Here is a 26,960-nt window from a genome sequence, read left to right on the forward strand (position 1 = left end):
ACATCTATTTAATACATCTCAGTATATAGTATGTGTTTAAAGTATTGTTCAGTTCAACTCAGTTGGAATCTGCAGTGAATCGCCGATATACAACTGACAGTAATTTTCGAAAAGTAATAAACAACAAGCCATGTGTGAAATACTGAACTCTAATAATGGTTTCATGAAACTGGTAAACAGAATTTCTCTGACGTTCGCTAAAATTGCTAATCCACGAGATTGCTTTTTATATTACACGTTTAATAACGTAAATAGAATTATAACCTGATCATTAGTCACGGGAAACTCTCCGTCATAGAATATCAACAGATGCCTGGTTAGACATGATATCGTGTTTAAACTCCATGCCAGGAACATTGTTACAATGGGAGACATGGACACGACTAGGTGGCAACATCCTGGCATTTTAACGACTGTTGCAGCTCGTGATTCTATCGTGAGAAGGGCGTAGTCCCAAGCTGGATTTATTGTGACGAAGGCACGTGCCTCTTCGAGAAGCAGGGTCGGGTACTTTGCCTGAAGTGTTCAAAGTAAGTATGGAGCCTATATGACACATTCATATTGATTTCGGGGCAGGGGTGGTGCAGTTGTCTCTTGGGAGTGCAAGACACTTGTGGTCAGGGGTTCGAATCCCGGTTGTCTTTGAGTATGTCTCAACGTTTGCCAGAATTATACAATGGTTCTGGGGGTCATTCAAGGTTTACAAGAAAAGGCCTTCATGTCTTTATGGGATCATCCCACATTGAGTTGTGTTGTTGTAATTGAACTCTTATACTGTTCAAAACATTAAACCCAACTCAATCTTTCATAAATACACCGTGGCGAACTTCTTTCACTTTCATTCTTTTCCTTCTACTTCGTGCTCCTTTATCAGGTAAATCACCAGTTACCCGATGAGGGATCAGGAGGTACATATAAACATTACACATAGACAAAAGAAGATGTTATCCCTAAACGGGAGTCATGTAATGTATTTATGTTCCTTGAAATTTTCTAAATGAGTATCAAAGACTCATTGTCTGGGAAAAGAAGGTATAAAAATATCATTGTCAAAACATTATGAGGAACAAAACGGAAGTCGACACACAACGATACTGAAGTCTAATGCACAGCGCAATCAAATATATCACGATCGACTCTTTGTGTGATTTTAGCCACCTTAGTTTCGGTGGAAATGCATTCAATACTTACAAACCAGGTGGTTAATCATCTCTGTTACATACAAACAATTTTCATCAAATTTTTCGATGATTATTAAGAGAACTACATACATTTAAACTACATATATCTTACATACCAATCTGGTTTAACATGACTGTCTGTACAGATTAAAATTACGTTGTACTTATGGTGCTTAATGAGGTGTCATTATGTCACTAATCAACAGAAACATGAAAGCAAATTATGTACACATAGTAAAATGATTTCCAAAATGTTTGCAAAATAGCAAAATAAAATGGTGTCTACTCAGTTATTCTTGCAACAGGTTAGTAACATGTAGGTCTGTGGAAACTTCGCTAATGATGACTGACGTATGGCCAGCTACTGTACGTTCACTCACCTGCAGTTCATGACCATGTATATATGTATTTGTTAATATGTATGTGTGGAGTTCAGTGGTCAATTAGAAACTAAACGTTACACACTTTCAACATATGCGCAATCTCAGTCATGTAAACATTGATTTTTGATGACCATTTCATGACACTTTGTATCACGTATGTTCACAAACAATAAAACAACGACATTACATGTTACCCGAAATATGTATATAGATGTACACGTGCTTAAACTGAGGCGACGTGTTGACGTCTCTTATATTGTGTACTTGGAAAGTCAGAGGCAGTCTAACGGTTAAAGGGTGGATTTCGCACATCGCGGAATGTAAAGGTGAATGCAGGTAAATGTATTCTTGGTCTTCTCATTTTGTGATAGTTTTGATGTAGGAGGAAGAATAAATCACCCACTCACTCTCTCTGTTTGTTCCAGAGGGATCGACAATGTGGTCTCGTACCCTGCTTGTAGCACTTGTCATTCTGGCCATACTCGCGTCTTCAGATGCACAAGGTAAGTCATTTTCTTCTTTTTTCGTTTTTACAATTCAATGTTTAATGCTTGAGTTGGCTAGGAAATGCAGTATTCTCGTTAAACATCATTTGGCACATTTGTATCGGCAAACGTATTTCTGTTTGTCACGTAAATGTACAAAACCCTTTGGTAACCAGTGAAAGCTTTATTACCTCAGACATTCCAGAAAATGCATTTTAGGCGTTTGCCTGATCGAGTGACCTACATATTTTTTTGTGCTAGGCAATGCGGTGTTCTTATTAAACATCACTGGACACTTATTTTCATCTTATCATCTATTTTTCTATTTATCACGCCCTTGTACATGACTCTTTCGTAAACCCTTTGACCCCAGACAAGGCATTTTGGCAGGTTACCCTTTAAATTGACCCAGATTTATTTTTTCCACATTTTTTACATGTACAACTATCATACTTTCATATTTGCACATAACCGACACAATCAGTCACACTTCCCACTCTTCCAATTACACGTACAGCTTACGCTTCAGATAACTTGCACATTATGCACTACAAATACGTGTTCACCCCGACTTGGAAATACCTGTATAATAACACCTGTAAATACGTCTACTCACTACACTTGCAAACACTTGTACTTGCGTTTCCTACGCTAGAAGTGATGCATGCATCCCAAGCGTAGAGGTTCAGTAACTGTAAACCCACTTTCTTGTTCCTCTCTTCCTTGCAACATCCTGGCACATTCTACGCATAAAACTGGGATATGTCAATATAATAACTGATTCTGCATTAATAGCTTGTAGAGATGGTGTTTTACATATACTTCAGCCACTTGAACGTATCAGCTTGAAGATGCTGATCTTTCTCTTTATAATTACCTGCAAAACGTGCTTCTTTCATATTGAATATTGCATAAAACATATAGGTGACTTGATTCAATATATTACAGTGCCTTGTATTCAACATATTACATTTATTTCATTATGATTAACTTTGCATATCATTCTATATAAATTCATAAATAAAATAAATTACATTTAGCAGAACTAGTCAAAGCTGTCAAAGCCTTGTGCCCAAGCATATTATTCAAGGCGTCGCGTGAACTTGAGCGTAATATTATCTGCGGCTTAGACGAATTGCGGAAGTCGTGAATTTGATTTGAAGTGTGGCAACTGCAAATTACATGAAGAACCGAAACATAAGGTGAGAACCCTTGGAATTCCTCCCTCGTCCCTGTTGAAGATGCTATATGGGGGTGTCACACTAGTTTCAGGAAATCCCTAACACAAAATGACATATTTTTTCTGTGCCATTTAGGTTTACTTTCAAATTCTCATATTCAATTTTCAGTTTACAATGCACTTGAGGCATCATTATACGTGATCATAAAAGTTCAGTGTTGCAAAATATTACTTCAAATATTTCAGTTTTGTTCTCTTGTCTATATTTTGATTGGGATTCTAATAAGGATTGGATCCCGGAAATTCTCTCAGTCCTGTTCTCAAATCACGAATGTGGAAAACATGAGCAAATCAGTTTCACGCAATGAGAATCACGTTTATCAAATGACATTTTGCCAGTATTCTGACACTTTCAGAAATCTACTAAATAAGCGGATTCATTTATTGCCGAAACATTTGAAGTTATGGTGCCAAAGTTTCCAGCATACCATTCTCACAGACGCGAGGTTCTAATTAAGGGTCAAAACGTTTGTATTGTACACAGTCTTATGTACTGGAATTGTACAACATCGGTTGTAAAAGAATTTCCGGGCATCCAAAACTCAACAAAAGGTCACGTTTATCTTCTATTTTCTATCACGAATAACCTTGTCTAATGTGCGGGTCAAGCCTTTGAACAGGAACTTAGTTTATCTTTTTGACATGACCCAGCGACTGTAGTTTAAATGTAAGCCACCAGTACTATAAAGCGCTCTATATGGGCTTGACTAATCCGTTTGACCATAAAGAAAATATCTTTATGTTTCATTTCAGGTGAAGGCGCTCCAGAAAAGATGTTCTCATTAGAAGGTATAATCAACATACTTTCACTGCAACTGGGTGACTATTTGATATTCTAGGAAACATAGTTCTTGAAAGTATTGGCAACAAACCGTAGTCTAAAGGATGGATAGTCAGCTTCTTTATTGCATTGTTTGAGACCTTTCACTCTTATCAAGCAAGTGAAAGTATCTACACCGAATCATTGTACTCATTGCATTCACAAGCTGATATCCACAGGACTTGGTTTTCCTTCATCTTCACAGCATGTCAAAGAAGATGCCGTGTGAATCATGGCCTTAGTGTGTCTACAGAAAATGACTGACTGCTAAAGATCCTTAACCATAAACTGAAATTTTGTATATACATCTCTAACACTCGAGTTATCCAGTGAATACCAAACGGTTAGACCCCGAAGGCTGCTTCGTATTGTAATATAAGTATTGCTATATAAGGCAAGGTAATGTGTTTTTTTTCTTAAAATAATGGTTTGTTTTATCCGCAAGACAATTTGGTTTGTCATCACAATGTGACTGTTGTTCTTACAGACGTGATGAAAATAGCAAAGATGGCGGGCGTGGCAGGCCCTTTGGAAGGTAAATACTTTTAGCATTGGCCTTTAACATTTCGATAAATGAAACATGCCGAATTCCATCGTACTATCGGAAAGGTGGCAGCCGTGAAGATCCGGTTTAAAACTGGAAATCCATGTTTGCTGTAACTGGCGACTAACAGGATCGGGTTGTAATGTTCACTTACTTGGTTGACAACTGGCATAGTATCCCAGTTGCGTAGATCGAAGCTCATGCAGTTGATCACGGGAATGTCTTGTGAAGACGACTAATTTACAGCTTGAGTGCGACAATGTAGCTTGAGTGCGGCGTTAAATAACATTTAAATCAAGCAGAAAAGAAGGGAGTTACGGCGATCCCGTAGTTGAAAATTTCCAGTGCAGAATTTGGTTGTAGAATTTCTGGAATAATAATTGCGACATAACATGTGAATGGGTTTATTAATAGTGGCTACATTCTTGACTTGGGCCACTTTGAAATGCCATTCAACATTTAACTGCATACGTAAAGATTGATATAACTGAATCCAGCTACAGACACTTTTATATCAAACTTATTCACATGGACAATATTCAAAGCACACTCTCCATAAACTTTGACCCGTGGAAGCGGAGTGTTCAGCAAGAAGTAAGGTTTTACGCCACTTTTAACTATATTCCAGCAATATCATGGAGTGTAACACCGAAAATTGGCTTCATGCATTGTAGCCATTTGGGGAATCGAGCATAAGACTTTGGCATGACGAGCGAAGGCTTTACTACAACATCGCCCCACTTAGTGCGCGAAATCATCCACATTGCTTCTAAGGTTCACTCCAACATGGTCTTTTACATTGTTCACGTTGCAGATGTTCTGAAGAAGACGTTAAGTACAGAAACACCTGTAGAAACAACGACAACAGTCACTCCAACGCTGGCTGAGGTAACGAGACCATCGCCAGCATCCACAAGAAGAAGAACGAGAATGAGAATCACGTCTACCGAGCCATATCAATCGCGTAGATTCAGAAATAATCATGATCCAAGGCGAGCGCCAAATTTGCCTTCTACAAGAGAAACACCTACTCGAGTACCTAAAGTTATGTATAAAGCATCTGAAAGAATAAGACGTAGGCGTCCTAGAAGGCCAGTGGTGACTGACTCAACTACTGACAATGATCCACCTCGGCGTAACACAGAACTACCTTCTACCACAAAGATTTATTCTACAGAGACATCTACTAACCATCCAATAACTGAAACAACACTCGCTGAAACTATACTGCCAACTCCTGAAAATATTGTGACAGAAATGACCACACTGGATAAAGCACGAAGGGAAGAGAAAAGACTGGATAACACGTTCAATAGCATTCAACAATTTTTAACAAAAAATCTGAATTCACTTTTGTCGTCATCCAGAGCAATCCGCGGTCAGATGAGTGAACAGGCGGTACCTTGGGCATTATCAGCATCTGATGAAGCTGACAAGTCAAGAGATCAATTTTCTGTCACCGAATCCACAACGATATCCTCTACCATCAGTAGCGGTACAACCTTGCCAGAGGCATCTACAACAATGGATGTTGAGGAAGCTATAGCGACTGAGTCTGCTGTCAAGACCTCCCCTCCCGCTACGATTGTATCTGTGAAAACGACAACAAATCTGGTAATAGATGAAACCACTATTAAAAAGATACAAGAAGCTACTGGCAGCCCAAATTTAGATGATATATTTGGTTCCATGCGACAGGATTTAACTAAGGCCGATTTTCTTAACCTTCTCACAACAAATTTTAACATTCCCATAGAAGAAGCAAAGAAACTTCTTCCTGTTACCACTCCTGAAAAAAGCACTTCAAAATATACCACAGAAGAAGTAGCTACTTTCGTGGATACACCTAAAGTTTCAGCATCTACTGCGACAGTGATCACTACAACACCTGTTACCACATCTCCAAATACAACCACATCAACAATTGTATCTACAACAGCTGCAAGTACTTTGAAACCAACTACGCCACATCCAGTCACATCAAGAAAAGTAACGGTTACAACAGCCACTACGTCAACAACGGTACAACCGACTTCAACACAAACATTTAAGAATACAAATGACGTTAACATAACAAGTGGGTCCATTCCTATGGAATCAAAAAAGACACCACCTCCTTTGTTACAAAGATTGTCATCACTTTCTAAATATTCACTAAAAAAGTTAAGCTTGAAAAGTCGGCCTTTCAAAAATCCCCCGTCTCGTGACAAGCTCTTAAGAATGTTAAGGGACAGTAATAAAAAGAGAGTGAAACTGCTGAGTACATATCGAAAGATGGGGTATCATCGTGTTGAAAACTACAAAAAAAGCACAACGACCACTGTCCCCATCACAATGGGACGAACAGCTAAAGCTATAACTATAGTCACAGCGACTCCTTCCAACAAAAACATGACAAGTCAGGTGCATACAGAGCCGAATGCGGGAGTACTCCAAACTTCTATTCCTCCTGCGGCACCAGGAGCTCCATTCATAAAAACATCCCATATAGTTGATATAAACACTCTAAAAACCAAAAGTGCCGATTCCTTGACTGTTAATGATCTTCTACTCTTGCTCCAAATGAAGATAAATAAGGTCAAACCTACAAAGGTCGTTTTACAGGAAATATCAACGACAACAGCCACTCCTTCACTTCATGTTCAGCAAGGACTGTTTCTTTCCAACTCGACAGGCGAAAGAAGAAACGAAACACCACAAAAACAAAACATGATCTCAACAAGTAACGAAAAAACGACAACTGTGACACCAGTTGTTAAAATGAAAACCCACAAAATCAAATCAAGGATAGACGTATTAAATCGGGATATTTTTGCAAAATTAAAATTTATGGCACAGGCAAGAAAAATAGAAGGCAAGACTACAGCCCCAACTTCCGTTACTTCCAAACCAACAACTTTTCCAACTACGACAGTACCCCCAACAGTTCCTAGAGTGTTGTCTGTACTCATACGACCACAGAAAAGAAAAATGCCAAAACGTACCCAGCAAAAGAAATACCTTGTGACTACTACACAAACACCTACAACTCAGAGTGTAGATATCCAAGTTACCACTGAAGAGAAAATTGACAACAGACTTACTGTGAACAATTTTATGAGTTCATTGAGGGAAAATATTCATGGCCTCAACTCCAGTAAAAATTTAGACGCTTTTGAAAAGAAACTGGAACGTATCCTCGCCACTTCCCGCAGGCTTCGAGGACGAAGCCATGGTACTGTTCATGATGGGATTAATGTTAAAAGTAAATCAAGGAAAACACTGAATAATTCTCAGAGGATGCGGAAAAGAAATCAAATTTCTAAGATACCATTTGTCCCCAAACCACAATCAACAACTACAACAACCCAGACACCCAGACAGCAACCAACAACTACATATTCCCAATTTAGCCAAGATGTAGGTGATTATATACAACCGAGGTACCAAGATATTATGGCTATGGGACAAACAAATATAACAGCCCTGATAAAGTCTATCATCCGTACGTCACAACAACAAGAACCCAGCTATGTTCCTCAAACACAACCCGTTCCTGACCCAACTGTGCCTCCATTTATTGAACCTGTTCCAATGTTAGAACCGTCAACACCCGAGACAATTCATCTCAGTGACATTCAGATATCATTTAAGACTAATATACCAAAATCAGACAGGCTGGAAGGAGGAGGAGGAAGAGGAGGGGTTCAGAGGGATGCAACGACAAACCATGTAAAGGACACTTATAAGCCCCCGGTTCATGTTCATGGAGGTATTGACGTCCAGATCCAGGAAGCTGGAGATACGGACGTGGTGTCTGAACCTGAACCAGAACCGGAAGCAGAACCTGAACCAGAACCATTAGTCCCAAGGGCAGGATATCATGAGAAAGACATCCTCTTACACAATAGGATACAAAATCACGGGGGACCTAGCATTGGTCCAAATCAAGATGTCATTGCAGAACCTGAAACTCGACCCTCGGCAAGGTCAGCAGATTCCATCCATACTGGCCAATTACAGCTTGTTAGTGATATTTACAATGCGAAAACAAACACAGATATGAATAGAATGATTACTGTTCACCAGTACACACAAACGGAAAACCCGCCAGTGCAGATTCCCGAACAAGCGGTACAGGGCATACACATTCAAGAGGTGGTCTCTGAGCCAACGGCGTATAGTGAGTCAGCACATGGACTCACGAGAACCATATCTTTGAGAAGTATGCAGAGGAACAATAGACTTCAGACACGCGTGGTTCCTGCAAACTCATCACCTGGGAGGAGCGCAAAGGGACGTTATAGAGTTAGCTATGGGGAAAATGAACAAGGAGCATCGGCTCGAGGACCACGTGTATCCAGTCCAAGATCAATGACATCAATCTCCAGCAGCAGACCTGGTATTCCAACTATGGAAAGAAGGCCCAGAGATCTCATAGCTGAAGAGACAGTAGCCACAGATGACAGTACGAATATAAATTCCAAGTCAAACCTGACATCATTTGACACAAAAAGATCACATTTATCCTCGAGTCAGTTGTATCCTGGAGCACAATACTCCAGACACCCCTCACAAGAACCTTCATCACCTTACATTAACATAGGCAGGCCATCAGGAATAGAACATAATTTCCAGACAGTTGGGCGAACGAGAGCAAGTATTAGACGGCGTGAAGGGAGAATCAATAATGTACCTTCACATGACCATGGTAATGAACCGTTTCCCGACGTTTATGGAGGCATGCTTATGCAACGGAAGCACCATGCTGGAGTAGCCATTGGTTCAGAAGGACATCATCCAAGTGACGTGGCCCAGGTTAACAGACACATATCCCCTGCCGATCAGCTTACCATAAGTCAGTCGAGTAAGTGAGTTATTTTCCATTGTGTAACTTTCCTGACCTTATCCTGCATACGGATATAGCCGGAAGTGGCACTATAGATGCTATTTCCGTGATACTTTTGTATAAGGGGAGACATATAACTATGCAGTGCTGCAGAATAGGCTTGCAGAAATGTAATATTTAGTTAAAGTAGTTTTGTCTTGCTCTCTGGATTTATCAGCACCATATATATAGTAGTAAGTGTATAACACATTACCTTGACAAGCTATGATTTAACTGAAATACCATTGAAAGCTGCTCTGAGCCATAACCCATAGTTATTCATGGAGAAAAATATTGTATAGAACAGAAAATATTGTATATGGATGACAACTTCTTTTATTCATGTCAGCACTTATTCTTGTACCGCTGTCAAGCATGAAGAACTAAATGGATCATGCTTGACGATGGTACAGGAATCTGTACCGAAACGTAACTCTCACGAATAAATGAAGTTTTTATCAATAAAGTTTATTCTGTATTTTACTTGCCAACTTCTAAAATGTCACTAAAAACAGGAAAAATAGTTACAATAATGTTTCAACTTTAGATGTGCATCCTGTTCAGAACCATGCAAGTGACGTACATCATCCCGACTCGCACTCCAGAAGACAACCTGTTCTTCTGTCTGCTAATCCACGGGCCTCCCAACCTCAGCAGTATCAAGCGGAAAGTCTGGCACCACCTGATTCTAATCGACGAAGCATGCAATCTTCAAACCGTAGATACACGAACGGTGACTTCCAAAGGCCTCGAATGCAAACCGTTTACGACCCAGAATCTGAGACCTATGTCACCAAACCTGTTATGTCAAACAGCCAAAGCAGGCGTTCTCTACATGCTGACACTCGTTATCAGAGGAACCAACAACACCTTCATCAGCAACAACAGCTACATCATCAGCAACAGCAACAGCAGTATATGCGTCAACATCAAATTCTAATGCAGGAAAATTACAACCAGGAACAAAGGACAAATACGAATGCTCTTGGTCACCACGCCCAAATCCAACGGAGTCAAACCAGAGAGAGCAATGATCCATACTACCAAAACCAGCAGCACTTGGGTAATACTTTCCCAAGATATTTGTTATTTATACATTAGAGTTTTGATATTAAATATTAAATGGATAAAAATCAAGTAATATTATGCAACTTACATTGTACAATAATAAACCTAATATGGTCGTACAAAAATGTCGTGGTAGTTGGTACATTTAAGTATCTATGATGTAATTTAATATCTGCGATGTGGTAGGAGATGCTTACCTGTGTAAAGTTCATAAACACTTACTCGTGTTAAAACAGAACGGTACAACTTTTAAAGAAAGTTGTTGTATGAAAGGTATTCATGTTCGTTCAGCCTCTACATTCCCTTCTAGAACTTCCATCAACGTGCTTCATATGATTATGGCCATGTCTTTAGGTAGTTTAATTCCAACATATCCAAGATGTACTTTATTCTCAATGACTGTGCGTTCCTTCTCTCCGCAGCCCCGACTCAACATTACCCTCAGGACGGCCAGTACCAAGGAATGACCCAAGGACGCAACACCGGGGATGTTATGATGCTCATGCAGATTATTTGAGAAAAAGATCTTACAAAACCTGGAATATACAAAATTCGATTTACCAGTACATTCTCATAACTGTCTAAATGTTACACGTTTAATCTTCACATTAAATACGAAACAAAGCAAGGAAATGGTTTTGGTCTACACTGTATGTGTGTATGACTGCATTTTTTCTTGTACATGTTTGTTGTGGAATCACCTGTCGAAAGGAGAGTATTATCGCAATGAATTATTCCAGTGCTGGTCAGGATTTGAGACTTTGAGTTCTTTCTGAGCACGTCTGTGTGCAGATGTCTGTCATTTTGTGATTGTATAATGTATAGATGCATTGCAGCACTGCTAATGAACTACAAATGTATTACTGTGGCATCACAGGATAAGAATGGCAGTACGAATTCAAAGGCAGAGTAATATACTACAAATCAAAAGTTTAGACTCACTTCATTATATGTAGCTACTAACTAGCTAGCTACTAGCTACTAGATTTTCCAAAATATTCCTTACTGTTTACGACACTGTTTACACACAAACTGGTGTATTGCAAAACAAGTTCGTAACGTTGAAATGATTATTGTCATGAGTTAAACAAACGTTAATGAAACTCATTTGGCGAATTCCTAACAAAACTTTACACCAAAACGCAGTTGTTCAAATGCACGTTATGTGTATATGCTTTTCCTATGGAGATGATAATATACTTTAAAATGTCAAAAGTTTAGACTCACTTAAAGCACTCGTTCTATGTTATGTATAGATTGGTGGTTACATCGATGGTGATTTTCTCCACTAACGTGGAGGAACCAACTGCAAACCTTCTGCAGATGATTTGAATAAGGCTTGCATGATTTGCATGATTTGGACGGACAAGAGCCCCACGGGACAGAAGCCCCACAGACAAAAAACCCTCGGACAATAGCCCCATAGCAAAAAAAACAACAAAAAAAACAAGGTGAGACAGAAGTCCCACGTCATCTTTTCTCAAGGTGGTCTGAGGAGGAAGTGGGGCTTGAGGAGAAGGTTGGTCTTGAAAAGTCACTTAAGTGTTTTTTTCAAGGTTGGTTCGCATATGTTATCTGGGGCTTTTGTCTGTGATGTCTGGGGCAGTTCAATAGGACTTTTGTCCAAGGGGCTTTCTTTTTTGTGGGGCTTTTGTCAGGCGATCCATCAAATTGTGAACAGCTGCGTTCTGGTGTCAAGTTTTGTTAAGTATGATCACTGAATGTCAATATTTATTGAACTCATAACAATAATTTATTCAATGTTACGAATTTGTTTACAATACACCACTTCATGTGTAAACAGTACCTTTAAACAATACGGCATGTTTTGCAACGGTTAGGTTACATCAGTTAACTAACGTAAATACATACATATACACTAATAAGTCTAAACTTTTGATGGGTAGCATATTAGCCTCACTGCATTAATGTGCAAGTGTTCAAACTAGATCCAGGTTGAATCTCAAAGGTAAACTCCACACAAATACCGTACATGTAACTCACATGAAAACCAGTTACATGTAGTTACGCACGCAATTTTGTGATATGAAATTCACATTACATTCTTGTATGTTTAACAACAGCAAAAACCGTTGTTTGTGATATATACAAATGCATACACACATACGTTTTGTAAATAAATATATTATCTGATATAAAGGCATGGTGTAATATACAGCTTGATAGTGTTTTTTTATTTTACTTTACTCTCATCTAAACGAAAGGCTTTGAAGCACCTTAAACGTGGGCTAATTTGACGCATGTGATACAAGCATAGGAAAAGTGAAGTAGGCATATTTTTAGAGTTTTTACCCCTCGTTGAATTGTCATACTCTGCAGGTATATTCTGCCGTGACACTTTATGTGGATGTATAGGCATAAGCGTGTAATTTATGTAACTTATAGGCAATACTAAAAACAGAACATTCGTGAATCACATATAATGAAGTTCCGTCTTTCAGTCTGTGCCATGTCTCACAGGGGCGGATACAGATTTTCACGCGTTTTCAATGGTCATTTAATAACTTTCAGAAAAAAAATAATAAAAAAAATGACAAAAATGGATAAATGAGTAGTAGGGGTAGAGGATCTGATTACGTTCCCGTGTTTGGTCAGGTAAGTATGTTTGTGAGAGCTATTTTAGCATGCGTTTTCGCGAACACACGTGCCATCATATCCCACTTGAGTAGACCAGTCTTCATGTTCACTTGATTATCTGGTCCTGACTCAATTATTTACAGACCGCCTTCATATAGTTGAAGTGCGGCGTTAAAAAAGGACACATGCATATGATGAGGTTGGAATCGTGTTATTAGCTTTCAGTTTGCATGAAATGGCTGTTTTGATGCAGTCAAAACTGGATCATTATCCCAGAAGTTGAAATCGTAGTCTTTGATCAGTGTGGCTGTTATTGTGTGCCCAGGAAACTGAGCAATATTCGGATCTAGGAAAAATGGCAGCATATATTATATTGTCATCATAATTTTGAATTTCATACTCATTCATAATCGTTTCCACTGTTGCTTCAACGTATTAAGATTGCAGGTAATTTTCAACGTAAGCGACATTTTGAGTTCACAAGAATGAACGGTAATCCAAACAGATTCATAGCTTAACATAAATACTTTTGGCCCTGATTAAGTTTGTTGGTTTATCAGCGTCAAAACATGTGTTACGAAGTGTTACCTACTCACTATATGACCTGATTTCAGGTCGTAGACGCAGAAGAAGCAGGAGCAGAAACAGAAGAAGAGGAGGATCTCGTAACAACGATCGCAACGTCATAATAATAGTTCCAAATAACAGGGATCGTGGTAATGCTCTGAATGTTGGCAATGTGGGAGGATTATTTGATTCAGCAGCTCGAGGTGGTGAGCCGATAGTCCCTCCTGGATTTGAAGCAGTTTCAAGAAGCGGTGGCCTTGGTGGCCCCCCTCCCCCTCCTCCTCCTCCTCCTAATACTCCATCACCTGCCCCTGCCTCTACAAACAACATATTCGGTGGAAGTCCTGGAAATCCTGGAAATTCCGGTACTATTGCTGATCTGTTTGGATCACAAACAACAGGAAACGGTTCCCCGTTTGGTAGTCCAAGTCAACCATCCACTACTAATATTGAGTCTTTACTTGGGGGTTCTTCCAGTAGCACATCAACTGCTGGTTTAGGCCTATCAGGTAGGGGGCCATCTTCAAATGGGCAAAACAACCCCCCTTCCCCTCCCCCTTCTCCTCCTCCTCCTCCGTTTGGTCCAGACCCACCTTCTGCTCAGGGTGGACCTCCCAGCGTTGGTCCACGGGTTGATTTATCGCCTGGAGGGTCTGGTCCTCCAAACTTACCCCTTGACCCAGGCCCCTTGGGTGGAAATATTTTGAGTCTGATACAGCCGCCACAGCCGCCACAACAGCCAGGGAACCCTGGTGACAACCGTTTTGGTGGTCAACAACAGCAGCAACAACAACAGTTCCAAGGAGGACCTAACCCTCTTCAGCAGCAGCAACAGTTCCAATTTGGACCAAATCTTGAGCAACAGCAACAGCAGCAACAACAGTTTCAGGGTGTTCCTAACCCTGTACAGCAGCAGCAGCAACAACAGCAGCAACAACAACAAGGCCCTAATATCCCACAACAGCAAGGGCAGCTGCAGTTTCAGGGAGGGCAGAACTTTGGACCACAGCAGCAGCAACAACAGTTCCAAGGTAGACCAGATTTCCAGCAACAGCAACCGTTCCAGGGTAGAACCGATTTCCAACAACAACAACAACAACTGCAGCAACAAACACCAAATAACTTTCAACAGCAGCAACCACAGCAGAATCATGCATTTAACCAGGTTCAAGAACAACAACAACAACAAATACCATCCAATTTCCTGCAAGGACTGACAAGCGCACTTGGTGGCGGTCAAATCGCAATATCAGCACCAGGACTTACTCCAAATAACGTATTGCAGGCACTCGTACCAGATCTGGGTATATCACTACCGGGTCAAGCACAGTTTGCAGGTCCTTCACGTCAGCCTTCTCCACTATCATCTACAGGCCAGGGCCAGACTACATCCCAGATTTCTGATTTATCTGCGGTAATGAATATCATGCAACAGCAACAGCAACGCCAGAATAGATTGATGGAGTCTTTACTCTTCAACAGCCTGTAAAGAGTAAACGTTTTGTATGTGCATCGCTCTAGTTGCAAATTAACTTTCAAAACCTCATTTTGAATTTGCACATATATTCATGCTTGAGTTCATATCTTAATGGCGTGTGAAACGACTGAAGTACCCTAATAAATACTTTCTAATGAAAATCATCACTATAGAAGGCTTTTGTTTCACATTTGGTTGCTGAAATACAGAATACCTTACACACCCAATATATAATGAGTCTAATTACCTATTCACTTCTCGAGTTGAATTACGAATTTCCCCTCAGAATTCAGCTCGCAAGGACCAGCGTACTTTGCGTGTAACACGATAAGATATCCAAGTATGACTGGAGTTACAAGACCTTTAAACCGTTCCGATCCGGGTTCGAACTGATCTTCAGTAACACAGGCTTGTAAGAGGCGACTAATACGATCGGCTGTGTTAGGCTCGCTGATTTGATTGACTCATGTGATCTTATGCCAGGCGTGTAGATCGATGTTTATGCTATTAATCCCTGGATTGCCTGTTCTAGAATCGATTATTTACAGTCCGCCTTCACATAGCCGGAGTGAAGCGTATTAAACCATATGCATTTGAATCGTGTTGAAACTTTCAGCTCATTATTCCTGCCATTAAGGACATTAAGGACTTATTCAACAACATTGTACAACAATACAACATCCAACAACAATATGGTTAGCTGAAGAGGTCAATATTCCATAGTTTGATTGCACAGTGTAATCTTCCCAGTCGCGAAGATCGATGTTCATGCTGCTGATGACAGAATTGCCTGGTCCAGACTCGATTATATACAGATGGCCTTCATATAGCTGGAGCAATACCGAGAGCGGGGAAAAACCCTTTTTCCTGACTCTCTACTCTTTAAACTTTCAAACATCGTTTGTGAAAATCACAAATGTTTTTTTGTATATTTTTTTATTTGGATCGTTTATCCCTGCTTGGACAACACTAAAAACAACATTGCAGGTATTTCGCACCATATCATATCAGCAGTTGGCTGTGTTAAAATAATTCCAGCATCAGGGAACATCTAGTCTGTCGTACAGACCCTGAAGTATATATATCCAAGAAAGCCCATGCAAGTCTAGAAAATGTGGTAAGTCTAGATTTCCATAGCTTCAGGCTGAAAGATGAAGAAAATCTCAGGGCTCCATTTCATTATATTATTTTTTTTTCACTATGAACATTTTTTTCAGTAAAATATGTTCATTTCAGAGACTAGCTGTTAGTCTAGGGAACATCATGAGCGGTATCTTTTCACACATTTTAACTTAATGCAGTCAGAACATATGATCGCCAACATTACTCTGACCGGAAAGTCGTTGATCCAGTTACGATTTAGATTTAGATTTAGATTTAGATTTAGATTTAGATTTAGATTTAGATTTAGATTTGTTGTCACACCGGCAGTATTTCCGCCATACAGTGGCAAAACAAGCTACACATTGATGAGACCAAATGTCAGATTCGTAAGCATGTCAGCAAAGGACAGTAAAACAACCTGGCCCAGATTTCTCGAAACAAACTTAAGTTCTTACTCAAATCTCAAACTGAATTTCACAACTTGAAACAGCTGAATTTTTAATTCAATGGCAGTTTTAAAATATAGAAGCCCAAATAATTTAAGTAATCTATCCACGAAACTCAAATTGTTTCCTACAGTTTGAGTTTTGTGCTGATTTCAGTTCATTCTGTGAAATGCGTTTTCTCAGATTTGAGTAAAATCTCAGACTTAAGTCAAAAAGTTACGTTTCTTTCCACAAATCGGGGCCAGACTGCCCATTCCCGATTTCGAAGTAGCATGCCATCTGTATGTTATATCACTGTCAATGTCAAGGCACCATACAATAGGCTACAGAGCAGCATCAACCAAAAGTGTGTTACCACATAATTTGTTTGTTGGGGTTTGTTTTGGTTGTTTAGTTTTACGCCGCACTCAGCAATATTCCGGCTATATGGCGACGGTCTGTAAATAATAGAATCTGGACCAGAACATCCTGTGATCAGCAGCATGAGCAACGATCTATGTAACTGGGACTGTCAAGAAAGTCAGCGAGTCTGACTGATGAATCACGAGAGTTGCCTATAAGGACACTAATTGGTTGCTGAGGACCAATTCTAACCCGCACCTTCACGGGCGGTCACTATACAGCGGATCGTAAGAAAAAAAAGTAGCTTTGCAGCATACATTTTGCCTCAGCATGTTTGAAACCATTCCTCTGGTTACAGCCGATTGTTTAGCCAAAATGTGCTTGTGGTAGAATATATATACATGTTGTCGCACAGCTCATCAAATTACCTGATATGCTGGCGGTAGATCCCACACATGAAACACCAGTTATCGTTCCATTAACACAATACATTAACAAACTTGACATCTGCACATTTTCGCAGGCTATAGTTAGATGGCAGTTGTTACAGTTGCTGAAGCAGCATATTGCCTCTGACTCTTACCGCTGTCGATATCACTTGGATACTGATCACGCAATAAATTAAACTGAAGATGAGCGGCTGATGTAGTCAGTGTTAGGTACTGACGGAAATGCATAGTCAATTTGAAAAAAATAGATGCAGTTCAATGAAGGACACACACACACACACACACACACACACACACACACACACACACACACACACACAAACAGACACACACATACAGAGAGAGACCGAAAGGGAGAGATAGAGAGAGAGAGAGAGAGAGGGTCGGGGGAAGAGAGAGACAGAGAGGGGAGGGAGGGAGGGAGGGAGTGTCATCAGAACGTGTATGGAACTAGGACACTAGCAACTTTATTAAGCGCTTCCTTTCCTTTATGTGATAGTCGGAGACACGTTAGTAAACAAGAGGTGGTCGTTATTATGATATTATCATATGTTTCGTTATGATATTGTTTTGGAAGGAAATCGATAAATACATAATCAATGAAATGAAACAAATATGAAGGGTGGGTTATCTAAAAGTCACAAACAAGGTCGCAAAACACGCATCTCGAAAACGACAAATTTAAAGAACGGTTGAAATATTTCAGGCCCATTTCACTTTTAAACATATAATATAAACTAGCTTTAGTCGTGACATCAGTACGTTATAAAATATACAAGATCAAGAGGGATTCATGGAAGCAGATACACTGGAGAACGAACAGGACTGGTTAACGACATCTTTGATTATACAGATAATATGAATAAACCAGGACTTTTAATACTAAGAGACTTCGAAAAAAGCTATCGATTCACTGGAATAGATCTTCATCCAGAAATAGCTTAACTTTGGACCATCCACAAAAAGAAATTAACATAAACTCTAATGTTTAATGTTCCTGTGAACGGATTTCCATCAGAATTCTTCTGAATTACACGGTGTGGCAGACAAGGTGATGCCATCTCGCCGTATTTGTTCCTCATTGTAGCAGAAATCCAGACCCACGTGGCTCAAAAACAAAAATAAAAGAAGGAACAACGATGATTGATTTAGAATGATTCAGTTTACCGATAATGCAAATACAATTTTAGACAGTTTCAACGGTCATACGTTATATTCTCTAGCTAGGCTGAAACCAAAATAGAATTACAATTACCAGTTACATAAATTAATGGTTACCCTCACTGCAAATATGACACTTGTGTCTCATTTTGGTCGTCTTGCCACAATGTATTTACTGTAACATGAAATACTTTATATTCTACAGATATGCCGACTTATCAAATGTGTATGAAATGCTGGACCCTGATAAAAAAGTGATAAAAAGATAATGTTACGGTTTAATATTACATTAGGATCAGATTATTTGAATGAAATCACTTTGAATGAAAAAACATTTTGCCATGATACAAATACGTATTCGTTCACAATACGGCTAACCTTTGAATGTCGGGATCAGAATTGGTCTTCCGTACCTCATGCTTGTCGTCAGAGTCAAATAAAGGGATCGAGTGGTCAGACTCACTGATCTGGTTGACCACCAACTGCATAAATTGGTGCCCATAATGTTGTTCAGTGGATTGTCTGGTCCAGACTCGATTAATTACAGACCGTCGCCATATAGCTGGAATATTGCCGCAAATAAATAGTTAAAAAGTAATAAGCTGCAATCAAGCATTCACTTCGAGACGCTGGAGTATTCTGCACGGCAGGTGTTATGGAGGCGATCATATCGAATTTCGGGTAGTAACTGAAACCAGATATATCGATTCTTGATGATTCGTCTTGTGGAACTGGAGGTGATGGTGAGGTGATCATAAACTGGCATATCCTAAAGATTCATTTTGGTCAAGAATCATTTATTTTCAGATCGCTGGAATAATGTAGAAATCATCGCTAAACACATGCCAAATACACAACGAAACAAGTAATAACCTAAACCATAGCGCTAAATATAGCGACAGAGTCGGACGTATCTACAACATTCCTGGTAAAATCAAAGCAAAGGATATCAGTAACTGCTTAATTGATAGCATACATGTTTGTGTAAATGTACTTGGGGCGATTCCTAATTCATAATGAAGCTCCTCAGAAGCGAGCCTTTGTGAAAAATGACCCATTTATAGACTCTAATAGTATTATTTGTTCCGTAACAACATAAAGTGTGGTGTTGTGACTTTCAGTGCAGTAGCAAATGCACAAAGTAACATTGGCTTCAACGTAAAGGATGCCCTATCAGATGAGATGACAAGGACATATGCCTTTCAATGTACTGAAGAAATTCCCAGCGTCCTATTTCGATTTTGGACGAGAGATTAAGTTTTAAACGAACTGCTCTCCGGGGCAAAATGTAAACAAAAGTTGTTCAACACCCTAAAATGGACTGTTATCTAAAACACCAACAGGAAAACAAAATTTATTGATAACCCAGTACTTTTACAGATACAATACAGACCAATGAAGTGATAAAATATGTCTTCTCTTTTCATCCGTGATTCTATTGTTTAAACCCTAAAGGATTCTCACTAAAACGGTAGCACTGAATATGTATATTAAAGTTCTTCAGAATGCTTTCATAATGTTCATCAGTGACCGCAGTTTTCAAATGTGAAAGAACAAGGTTTCCTGTTGACCCTTTTCACTTAAACATTATTCATTGTCACCTTCTGTCAGTTTCAGCTAACACGCTGTTGAGCATCCTGGACTTGATGTATGTCGTAATCATGAAAAAAACAACACATGTGTTTCAGTACCAAAGTTGCAATAGAACTCACGACAGTTATTAACGCGGAAACCAATCAATAATACTGTTTCAAAGCACTCATCTGCAAATCGGAATGGCGGAAACTTGTGTTAGTTCTCTTACTGTGACATGCATCGTGCTATAAAATGTCATATGCCACGAGTATAACGTCACAATGGAGGACGCGTCAAGTCTGTACGCTGCCCTTTGACGCTGGACTGCGCATTTGGAAGACATGCACCAGTTGTAACAAGGGTGTGCCAAGCAATGAAACTTTTTATGAGGTAACGTTTGACTCATCTGAAGGGCCTAAGACACATTGAATTTATGGCACTTATTAACTAGTGTCAGTACAACTTGTGCTCCTGAACAGACAGGCAGAGGAATATTGAGGCTCATATACCTTACAGGTAAATCAGCCCTTGTTTACTAGGTTGTTTTCTTGTTGTAGTAAAGAAGACATACCCCGAGTATGTTGTACCTATTGTTATTATTATCATATATATATATATATATATATATCTTAGTAATATGTGCATTCATAGTGGGTCCAGTGGAGTGCTATATTATTGCTAAAAGAGGCCCAAAACTGTACTATTATCCCAATGAATGTTATGAAGGAATTTCATGACCAGCTTTCTGAGTAGAATATTCAGTCAGATCAAACAGATCTTAATATTGAAAATACATAGCGCTTTAGATTCCATCAGAGAAGAACATTTTATAATCTTGATCAGTGTGTACTGGAATTTCATTCTCAGTTTTCAAATATTTATCAAATCTATCTTACTTGAGTTCTTGTAGTGCGTCAGATTCCTCTTATCAAGTCAAATGTATAATCTTGATAATTGTACACAGGATGTTTTCCAGCAAATTAGAATGCTGTTTACGAATGTATCCCGTGTTAACACCATAATATATAAAAAATTGATCAACTTTCAGGAAGAAACATCACGATGAATAGCCTCATTTTCTTGGCAGTCATTTGCTCCACAGCCTATGTCGCGTTTGCACAGAGTGAGTGTTTTCTTTTGTCGTTCTACAATAGTTGTGGTCTCCTTTTTAATCATAGCCCCTGATTTTGTTATTATGATCGTTGGCCTTTTAGAAACAGGCCACGGTTAAAGCATTAGTTAATTAAATCAATTCCGGGCTCAGTTCCCAGTGTATGTATAAGAATGGAGGTAACCACCCACTCAACTACACAGGTTCCATGTTTTGCAAATGTTTGGAATCGATTCTGAGTTTTAGTATGAACATACCATTCCATTTGATTTATCTGAACTAATTTCCCGTCTTTCTATAGATACGCCAATACGACCACCGTTTTTGCCAGGACCACCTGCAGGTAAGCGATATAAACAGGCATTGTTAAACAGGTACAGGTATTAAGTCATCATCTGTAAGTACGAATATTGGAGGAAGTCCTCGCAAATGAATGGCTGCCATCACTAGGTAAAACAGTTTTGCTCAAACAGACGAGATGATAAACGCTTTTGCACAAAAACTGATCAATCTTGCTTTACACTGAAATGGAAACATTTTAGTTGACATTTTGGTTGTTATTTGGGAATAGTTGAGAAATGTAGAGAATGTCTTGAGAAGGATACGAGCTGGGATACGTTTAGATCTATATTATTGCAGATATTCTTGCTGAGATATGTTTAAAGTTTCATAAACAATAAACGTGAAGGCATAATTATAGAAACATGTGTTTAGATGACGCTTCTACAGATTCCTTGTAAGTTACGTCTAGAGGTCATGGAGGGTATGCGTGTGTATTTAAAATGTGTTTTAATTATGCTTGTAGAGTTTCGTGTCGAGTTACATCTCGCGGGAACGTCAAGGCATACAAATTAAAATGTGTTTAAATGATACTTGTATAGATTCTTGTCAAGCTACATCTGGAGGCCACGTGAAGGCATACGTATTACAATGCGTTTAAACACTGTTTGTAGAGATTCGAGTCAAATTACATCTAGAGATCACGTGAAGCATTGGTATTAAAATGAGCTTTTATGATGCCTGAACAGATTCGTGTGAATTTACGTGTAAAGGACATGACATTAAAAATACGTTCACAAGATGTTTGTAGAGATCCTAATGAAGTTACATTTAGAGATCATGTGAAAGCATTCGTATTACAATGAGTTTAAATGGTGCTTGTAAAATGTAGAGTGAAGTTACATCTAGAAGTCATGTGAAGGCAGACATACAGAAAATGCGTTCAGATGCTGCGTGCACAGAGGCATATAAAGCCACACCACGTGTAGGCGTGAAAGTGTTATAAATTAAATGCATTTACGAAAGGTATGGCGGACAGATAGAAATGGAGGGTACACACATGTTTATATGTGCAGATATCAACAAACACTAGTACACTTATACACGTAGATATATATAATGTGATGTATCCGTAGATGTGTGTATAAAAGTACGTAAGGTTTTGGAGGTTATGAGTGAGTGAGTGAGTTACGATTTATGGTCACATCGGCAATATTGAGCCATGCCATTTACAAAATTAGTTCTAAATTCATAATGAATACATATGATATACAAGACCCTGTCAACGAAGGACTAGATTGTCAAAATAATGGGCTAGAACTAGCTAGTACGTATCTTTCAAAGAGAACGATATTTTTGGACAATACAATGTGAAATACTATAATAATTGATCGCCATCATCTAGTGACCATGAGGACTTACAGTACTTTTGCTACCTGCATGGATCCTAGCTGGATTCATATCATCCCTTCAACCGCTGGCGATTGTGGTCCAATTTAGCCATATATATAGATCACAAAAATATTGTGTTTAAAGTTTTGGGAAGTTCAAATTTACTATTTATGTACGGGACCTACGTACCCTCTCAGGAGGACAATAATTACAATAATTATACATCACTTTAACCCACTTTGAGGATACATGCAGCCACTAACAATCTAGGTTACGTATATAAATCTATCTAGAGAAAAGTAAAAAATTAATTCAACGTCTTAAAAAAAAGCAAATAAAAAACCTCAAACAACAACAACAAAAAATACCCAACAAAACAAACAAACAAAACAATAATTAAATGAAAGTTGTCAGTTGCAAAAAGATTCTAAAGGGTTCTCACATTGAAATATGTATCCGTAATGATCGAGAATTCATCACAGTCAGACATGCTTGATCGTCTAACTTCTGAATGCCTTTCAAACACGTCATGACCAATAGGAGCTGACGTGTGTAGAGTTTAGAGTTGCTTTTAACGTTGAATTAAGCCGTTAGAGATAGGTGTAGCGACACGAGCAGAGTATCTTGGACCCATTAACGTTGAAATAGCGTTAACAATATGTGTAATGACAGGTTCTGCGTATCTTAGACTCCTCAACGTTGAAATAAGCCGTTAGAGATAGATTTAGTGACACGTGTGGTCTCTTGGATTCTTTAACGTTGAAATAAGCCGTTAGAGATAGATTTAGTGACATGTGCAGTCTTTTGGACTCTTTAACGTTGAAATAAGCCTTGAGAGATAGGTGTGGTGATACGTGTAGAATCTTGGAAGCTTTAACGTTGAAATAAACAGACAGAGATAGATTTAGTGACACGTATAGTCTCTGGGATTCTTTAACGTTGAAATGGACCGTTAGAGATAGGTGTGGTGACACGTGTAGGGTCTCATGGACTCTTTATCGTTCAAATAAAGCGTTAGGGATTGGTGTAGTGACACCCGTAATCTCTTGGACTCTTTAGAGCTGACATAACTGCAGACTCACTCCTTCAAATATGTATAGATGTTGATGTATGCTTAGATCTATATGTAGAGGTACTTAAAATGTACTTTTATGAAAAAAAACAACTCTGTACCATACATGTGCTACATTTTTGTACCCAATCACACTTAATGATATTGATTGATTGATTGATTGATTAATTGATATTGGAGATGTGATCGTAAGTCTTAAACTCACCAACTAATGTTGACATCACACCAGATTGAAAACGGTCTATCAAAAAAATATGCATTTGAGTTTTCAATCGTCCCATTCAAAGTTTTAAAGTTCCGTCATAATTGGATTTCAACTGTCATCTCTCAGCAGGAGCCCCACGTATACCTGCCAAGGGAGTAGCTGGTCTTGCGAGGCAACCACAGAAAAGTTTATTAAATAATCCTTATCTGATGATGATGGGCGACAAGTACTTTGAAGTGGCCGCTTTGGATATGCTCATGGATCCTTCTTCACAAGTCTCGCCGATTCAGCAAATGGTGATAGCTAAGAGTGCGGATCTTAGCCCCGTCGATATGATGGTGGCCAATCGTTTGAGAGGAGCGCAGGGCACGGGGATGAGGTCGATGTACTTTCCAGCGATATTGGCAATGATGTAGAAGCTGCAGCCACAGTCGCTGGAGCCGTTGTCGACGCCACCGCCGCCATCATATCTGTCATCATCACATTTTGGATATATCAAATGAACCAATGTCGGTAATAGATGCGTGCGAAGGAATGTTTTGGTTTAACAATTTGAAACATTGATTTCGAGAACGTTTACAATCAAATCGTTTGAGAATCCTGTACAATGTCGAAAATGTTTGACGATAAACGTGTCTGCCTATACCGACTTTGTATTTTATGTATCTCATATCACAGATGCATATATTTCACAGCATAAATAAAACACTTAATACATTTATTATGGCATGTTTTCGTTTTAGTGGATTACACGACACATTAAGTACACTGTTGCAACTGCAAAGGAGTTAGGATCGAGTGGTAGACTGGACACAATCCTATGCTTCCGAAAGTATATCACTATGAACCCATACATATCGAATGATATACTGACAGAAACAGAAAAAGGAGCACAGATAAAAATCAAACGTTCCTTAAATTTTTGCTATTTTTCATCACCAGTTTTGAATAGCGCTGTTATGGGCGATCTGAGAATACATAAAGGAACACTGCCATGAAGTGGTGTTCCTTATTCTTTTCCCTATATTTACAGGTATCAAATCACCGTTTGAAAACTCCTGATAGAATAACTGCGGACATTGCAGACTACTAATGATCTCGACAATAATTCGGTTCACATCAAGTCATGTCAAACCTTGTCCGGGTAAAACTCATCCATTCACACTATTATTTTAGAATTAAAACCAGTTACGTTGAAACAGTGCATTCTTTAATTATTCGGTAAAGGGTATCTACGAGCAAACGTCCAGAGCGTCAATGATATCAAACGACATTGTGGATTTGATGCCAAAACTGGCTAACGTTACACAGGCTTTAAAGGAAAGGGTGCTCGACTGATGGGTTTACAACTGCACAACGGATCGATTATTAGTGAATGTGGGATGACGTCCCACTTTCTTGTTGAAATGTGAAACAGCAGCAAATGAAAACAGATGAGAAATTCTTAGTTTTCATTTCTTTTCTCATCATATTATATTATTGAAATTTCGACATTTCGCGTTATCTCGACTATTTAGCTTTATTTATTTCCAGAATTAAGATGGTGGAAAGCATACAATAATAACATTCACAAAGTGTGCTGAATCTAGTTAAAATCAGCAAAACAATATGCTCAGAAAATTAAGACGTACGGACAACACAATCTATCGAATTCATTGGATAAGCAGAATGAATGATGTTTGAAACATTGAATACCTGCTTTACGCCACAACTAACACCATCCCTGTTATTATACAAACTTGTAACAAAAGGACACACAAACTAGTGATTCAGACACTAGTATCATTCCACAGGCTGATACGCAACGTGTTTGATACTGGAAGCAATATTCCTTCATCTCCCCTTCGTCACAGAATATCTAAGGTCAAGCAGGCGAAACTGAAAGCTAATCATGTGTTAAAAACACAGTAGTATTGGAAACTGTGTGCTATCGTCTTTGAACAAATGTCTTGACCTGCAACACGTCATATTTGGGATTTCACTTTCTCCGTAAAGTACAAATTCTAGTACTTTTCTGGGTTGAGTCCCATTTGTGTGCTGCTGAATAGGTGCCTGACTCTGAGGGTGCGGCTTCGAATCCCGGATGGGACTCAATCCACAAAAATCCAACTAGAATTTGTACTTTACTGAGAAAGTGAAATCACAAATATGACATATGTGTTATTTGACCACTTTCTAAATGGTATCGTATAATCAGTTGTCTTGACCTGTTAAGTACACAGTCTGCAATAACGCCCGTTTGAGCAGTATTAAACACTCATATCCGCTTGAAATGACACGGATCTTTCACGTTTATTGCTTTGGAAACATTCATGAGCACGATTAGGCTCCTTGCAACACTAGAATAATGATCCAGGTGAATATGGTATTCTAACACACGATCATGATTTTCCGGAGGTTTTAGTGGATGGGAGTCGTGACAAGTGAGTTGAACGTAACACCTGGTTCAAATTAATACTGTGACATTTTAATTAAGTCTTAGCGTAGCATGAAATTTCGAAGAGACGTTGGTTGCTCAAGTGAGCTTCCATTATAAGAACGATAATTGGAACTTTGATTCGGAGCTACCACTCTCGGATCCGGCAACGATCAAG

General features: G+C 39.0%; 3 protein-coding genes across 3 annotated transcripts; all 3 read left to right on the top strand.

Moving 5' to 3' along the window:
- The first annotated feature begins 419 nt into the window (after positions 1-419).
- Positions 420-15,394, top strand: LOC137256070 (alpha-protein kinase 1-like). The gene is made up of 3 exons (XM_067793754.1): positions 420-530; positions 1,990-2,067; positions 13,801-15,394. The coding sequence occupies exons 2-3, from the start codon at positions 2,001-2,003 to the stop codon at positions 15,240-15,242; spliced, it is 1,509 nt and encodes a 502-aa protein (XP_067649855.1). The 5' UTR covers positions 420-530; positions 1,990-2,000; the 3' UTR covers positions 15,243-15,394.
- LOC137256069 (uncharacterized) lies at positions 2,088-12,770 on the top strand. Its single transcript, XM_067793753.1, has 5 exons — positions 2,088-4,078; positions 4,597-4,644; positions 5,468-9,499; positions 10,068-10,583; positions 11,011-12,770. Exons 1-5 carry the CDS (start codon positions 4,063-4,065, stop codon positions 11,103-11,105), a joined length of 4,707 nt encoding a protein of 1,568 aa, XP_067649854.1. The 5' UTR covers positions 2,088-4,062; the 3' UTR covers positions 11,106-12,770.
- Positions 15,395-20,714: 5,320 nt separating the features above from the next.
- LOC137256424 (uncharacterized protein 4) lies at positions 20,715-25,087 on the top strand. The gene is made up of 4 exons (XM_067794268.1): positions 20,715-20,823; positions 21,356-21,430; positions 21,720-21,761; positions 24,493-25,087. Exons 2-4 carry the CDS (start codon positions 21,370-21,372, stop codon positions 24,780-24,782), a joined length of 393 nt encoding a protein of 130 aa, XP_067650369.1. The 5' UTR covers positions 20,715-20,823; positions 21,356-21,369; the 3' UTR covers positions 24,783-25,087.
- Positions 25,088-26,960: the final 1,873 nt, after the last annotated feature.

This window comes from Haliotis asinina, chromosome 11 (assembly GCF_037392515.1).
Source record: "Haliotis asinina isolate JCU_RB_2024 chromosome 11, JCU_Hal_asi_v2, whole genome shotgun sequence".
In the NCBI taxonomy this organism is placed as follows: domain Eukaryota; kingdom Metazoa; phylum Mollusca; class Gastropoda; order Lepetellida; family Haliotidae; genus Haliotis; species Haliotis asinina.

Bases quoted from the DNA above. Each gene is read 5' to 3' on its own strand.
- LOC137256070 (XM_067793754.1), top strand. From the start codon at position 2,001: ATGTGGTCTCGTACCCTGCTTGTAGCACTTGTCATTCTGGCCATACTC. The intron at 2,068-13,800 runs GTAAGTCATTTT...ACCTGATTTCAG, and splicing joins CGCGTCTTCAGATGCACAAG to GTCGTAGACGCAGAAGAAGC.
- LOC137256069 (XM_067793753.1), top strand. The intron at 4,645-5,467 runs GTAAATACTTTT...TTCACGTTGCAG, and splicing joins CGTGGCAGGCCCTTTGGAAG to ATGTTCTGAAGAAGACGTTA. The intron at 10,584-11,010 runs GTAATACTTTCC...TTCTCTCCGCAG, and splicing joins CCAAAACCAGCAGCACTTGG to CCCCGACTCAACATTACCCT.
- LOC137256424 (XM_067794268.1), top strand. From the start codon at position 21,370: ATGAATAGCCTCATTTTCTTGGCAGTCATTTGCTCCACAGCCTATGTC. The intron at 21,431-21,719 runs GTGAGTGTTTTC...GTCTTTCTATAG, and splicing joins CTATGTCGCGTTTGCACAGA to ATACGCCAATACGACCACCG. The intron at 21,762-24,492 runs GTAAGCGATATA...GTCATCTCTCAG, and splicing joins TTTGCCAGGACCACCTGCAG to CAGGAGCCCCACGTATACCT.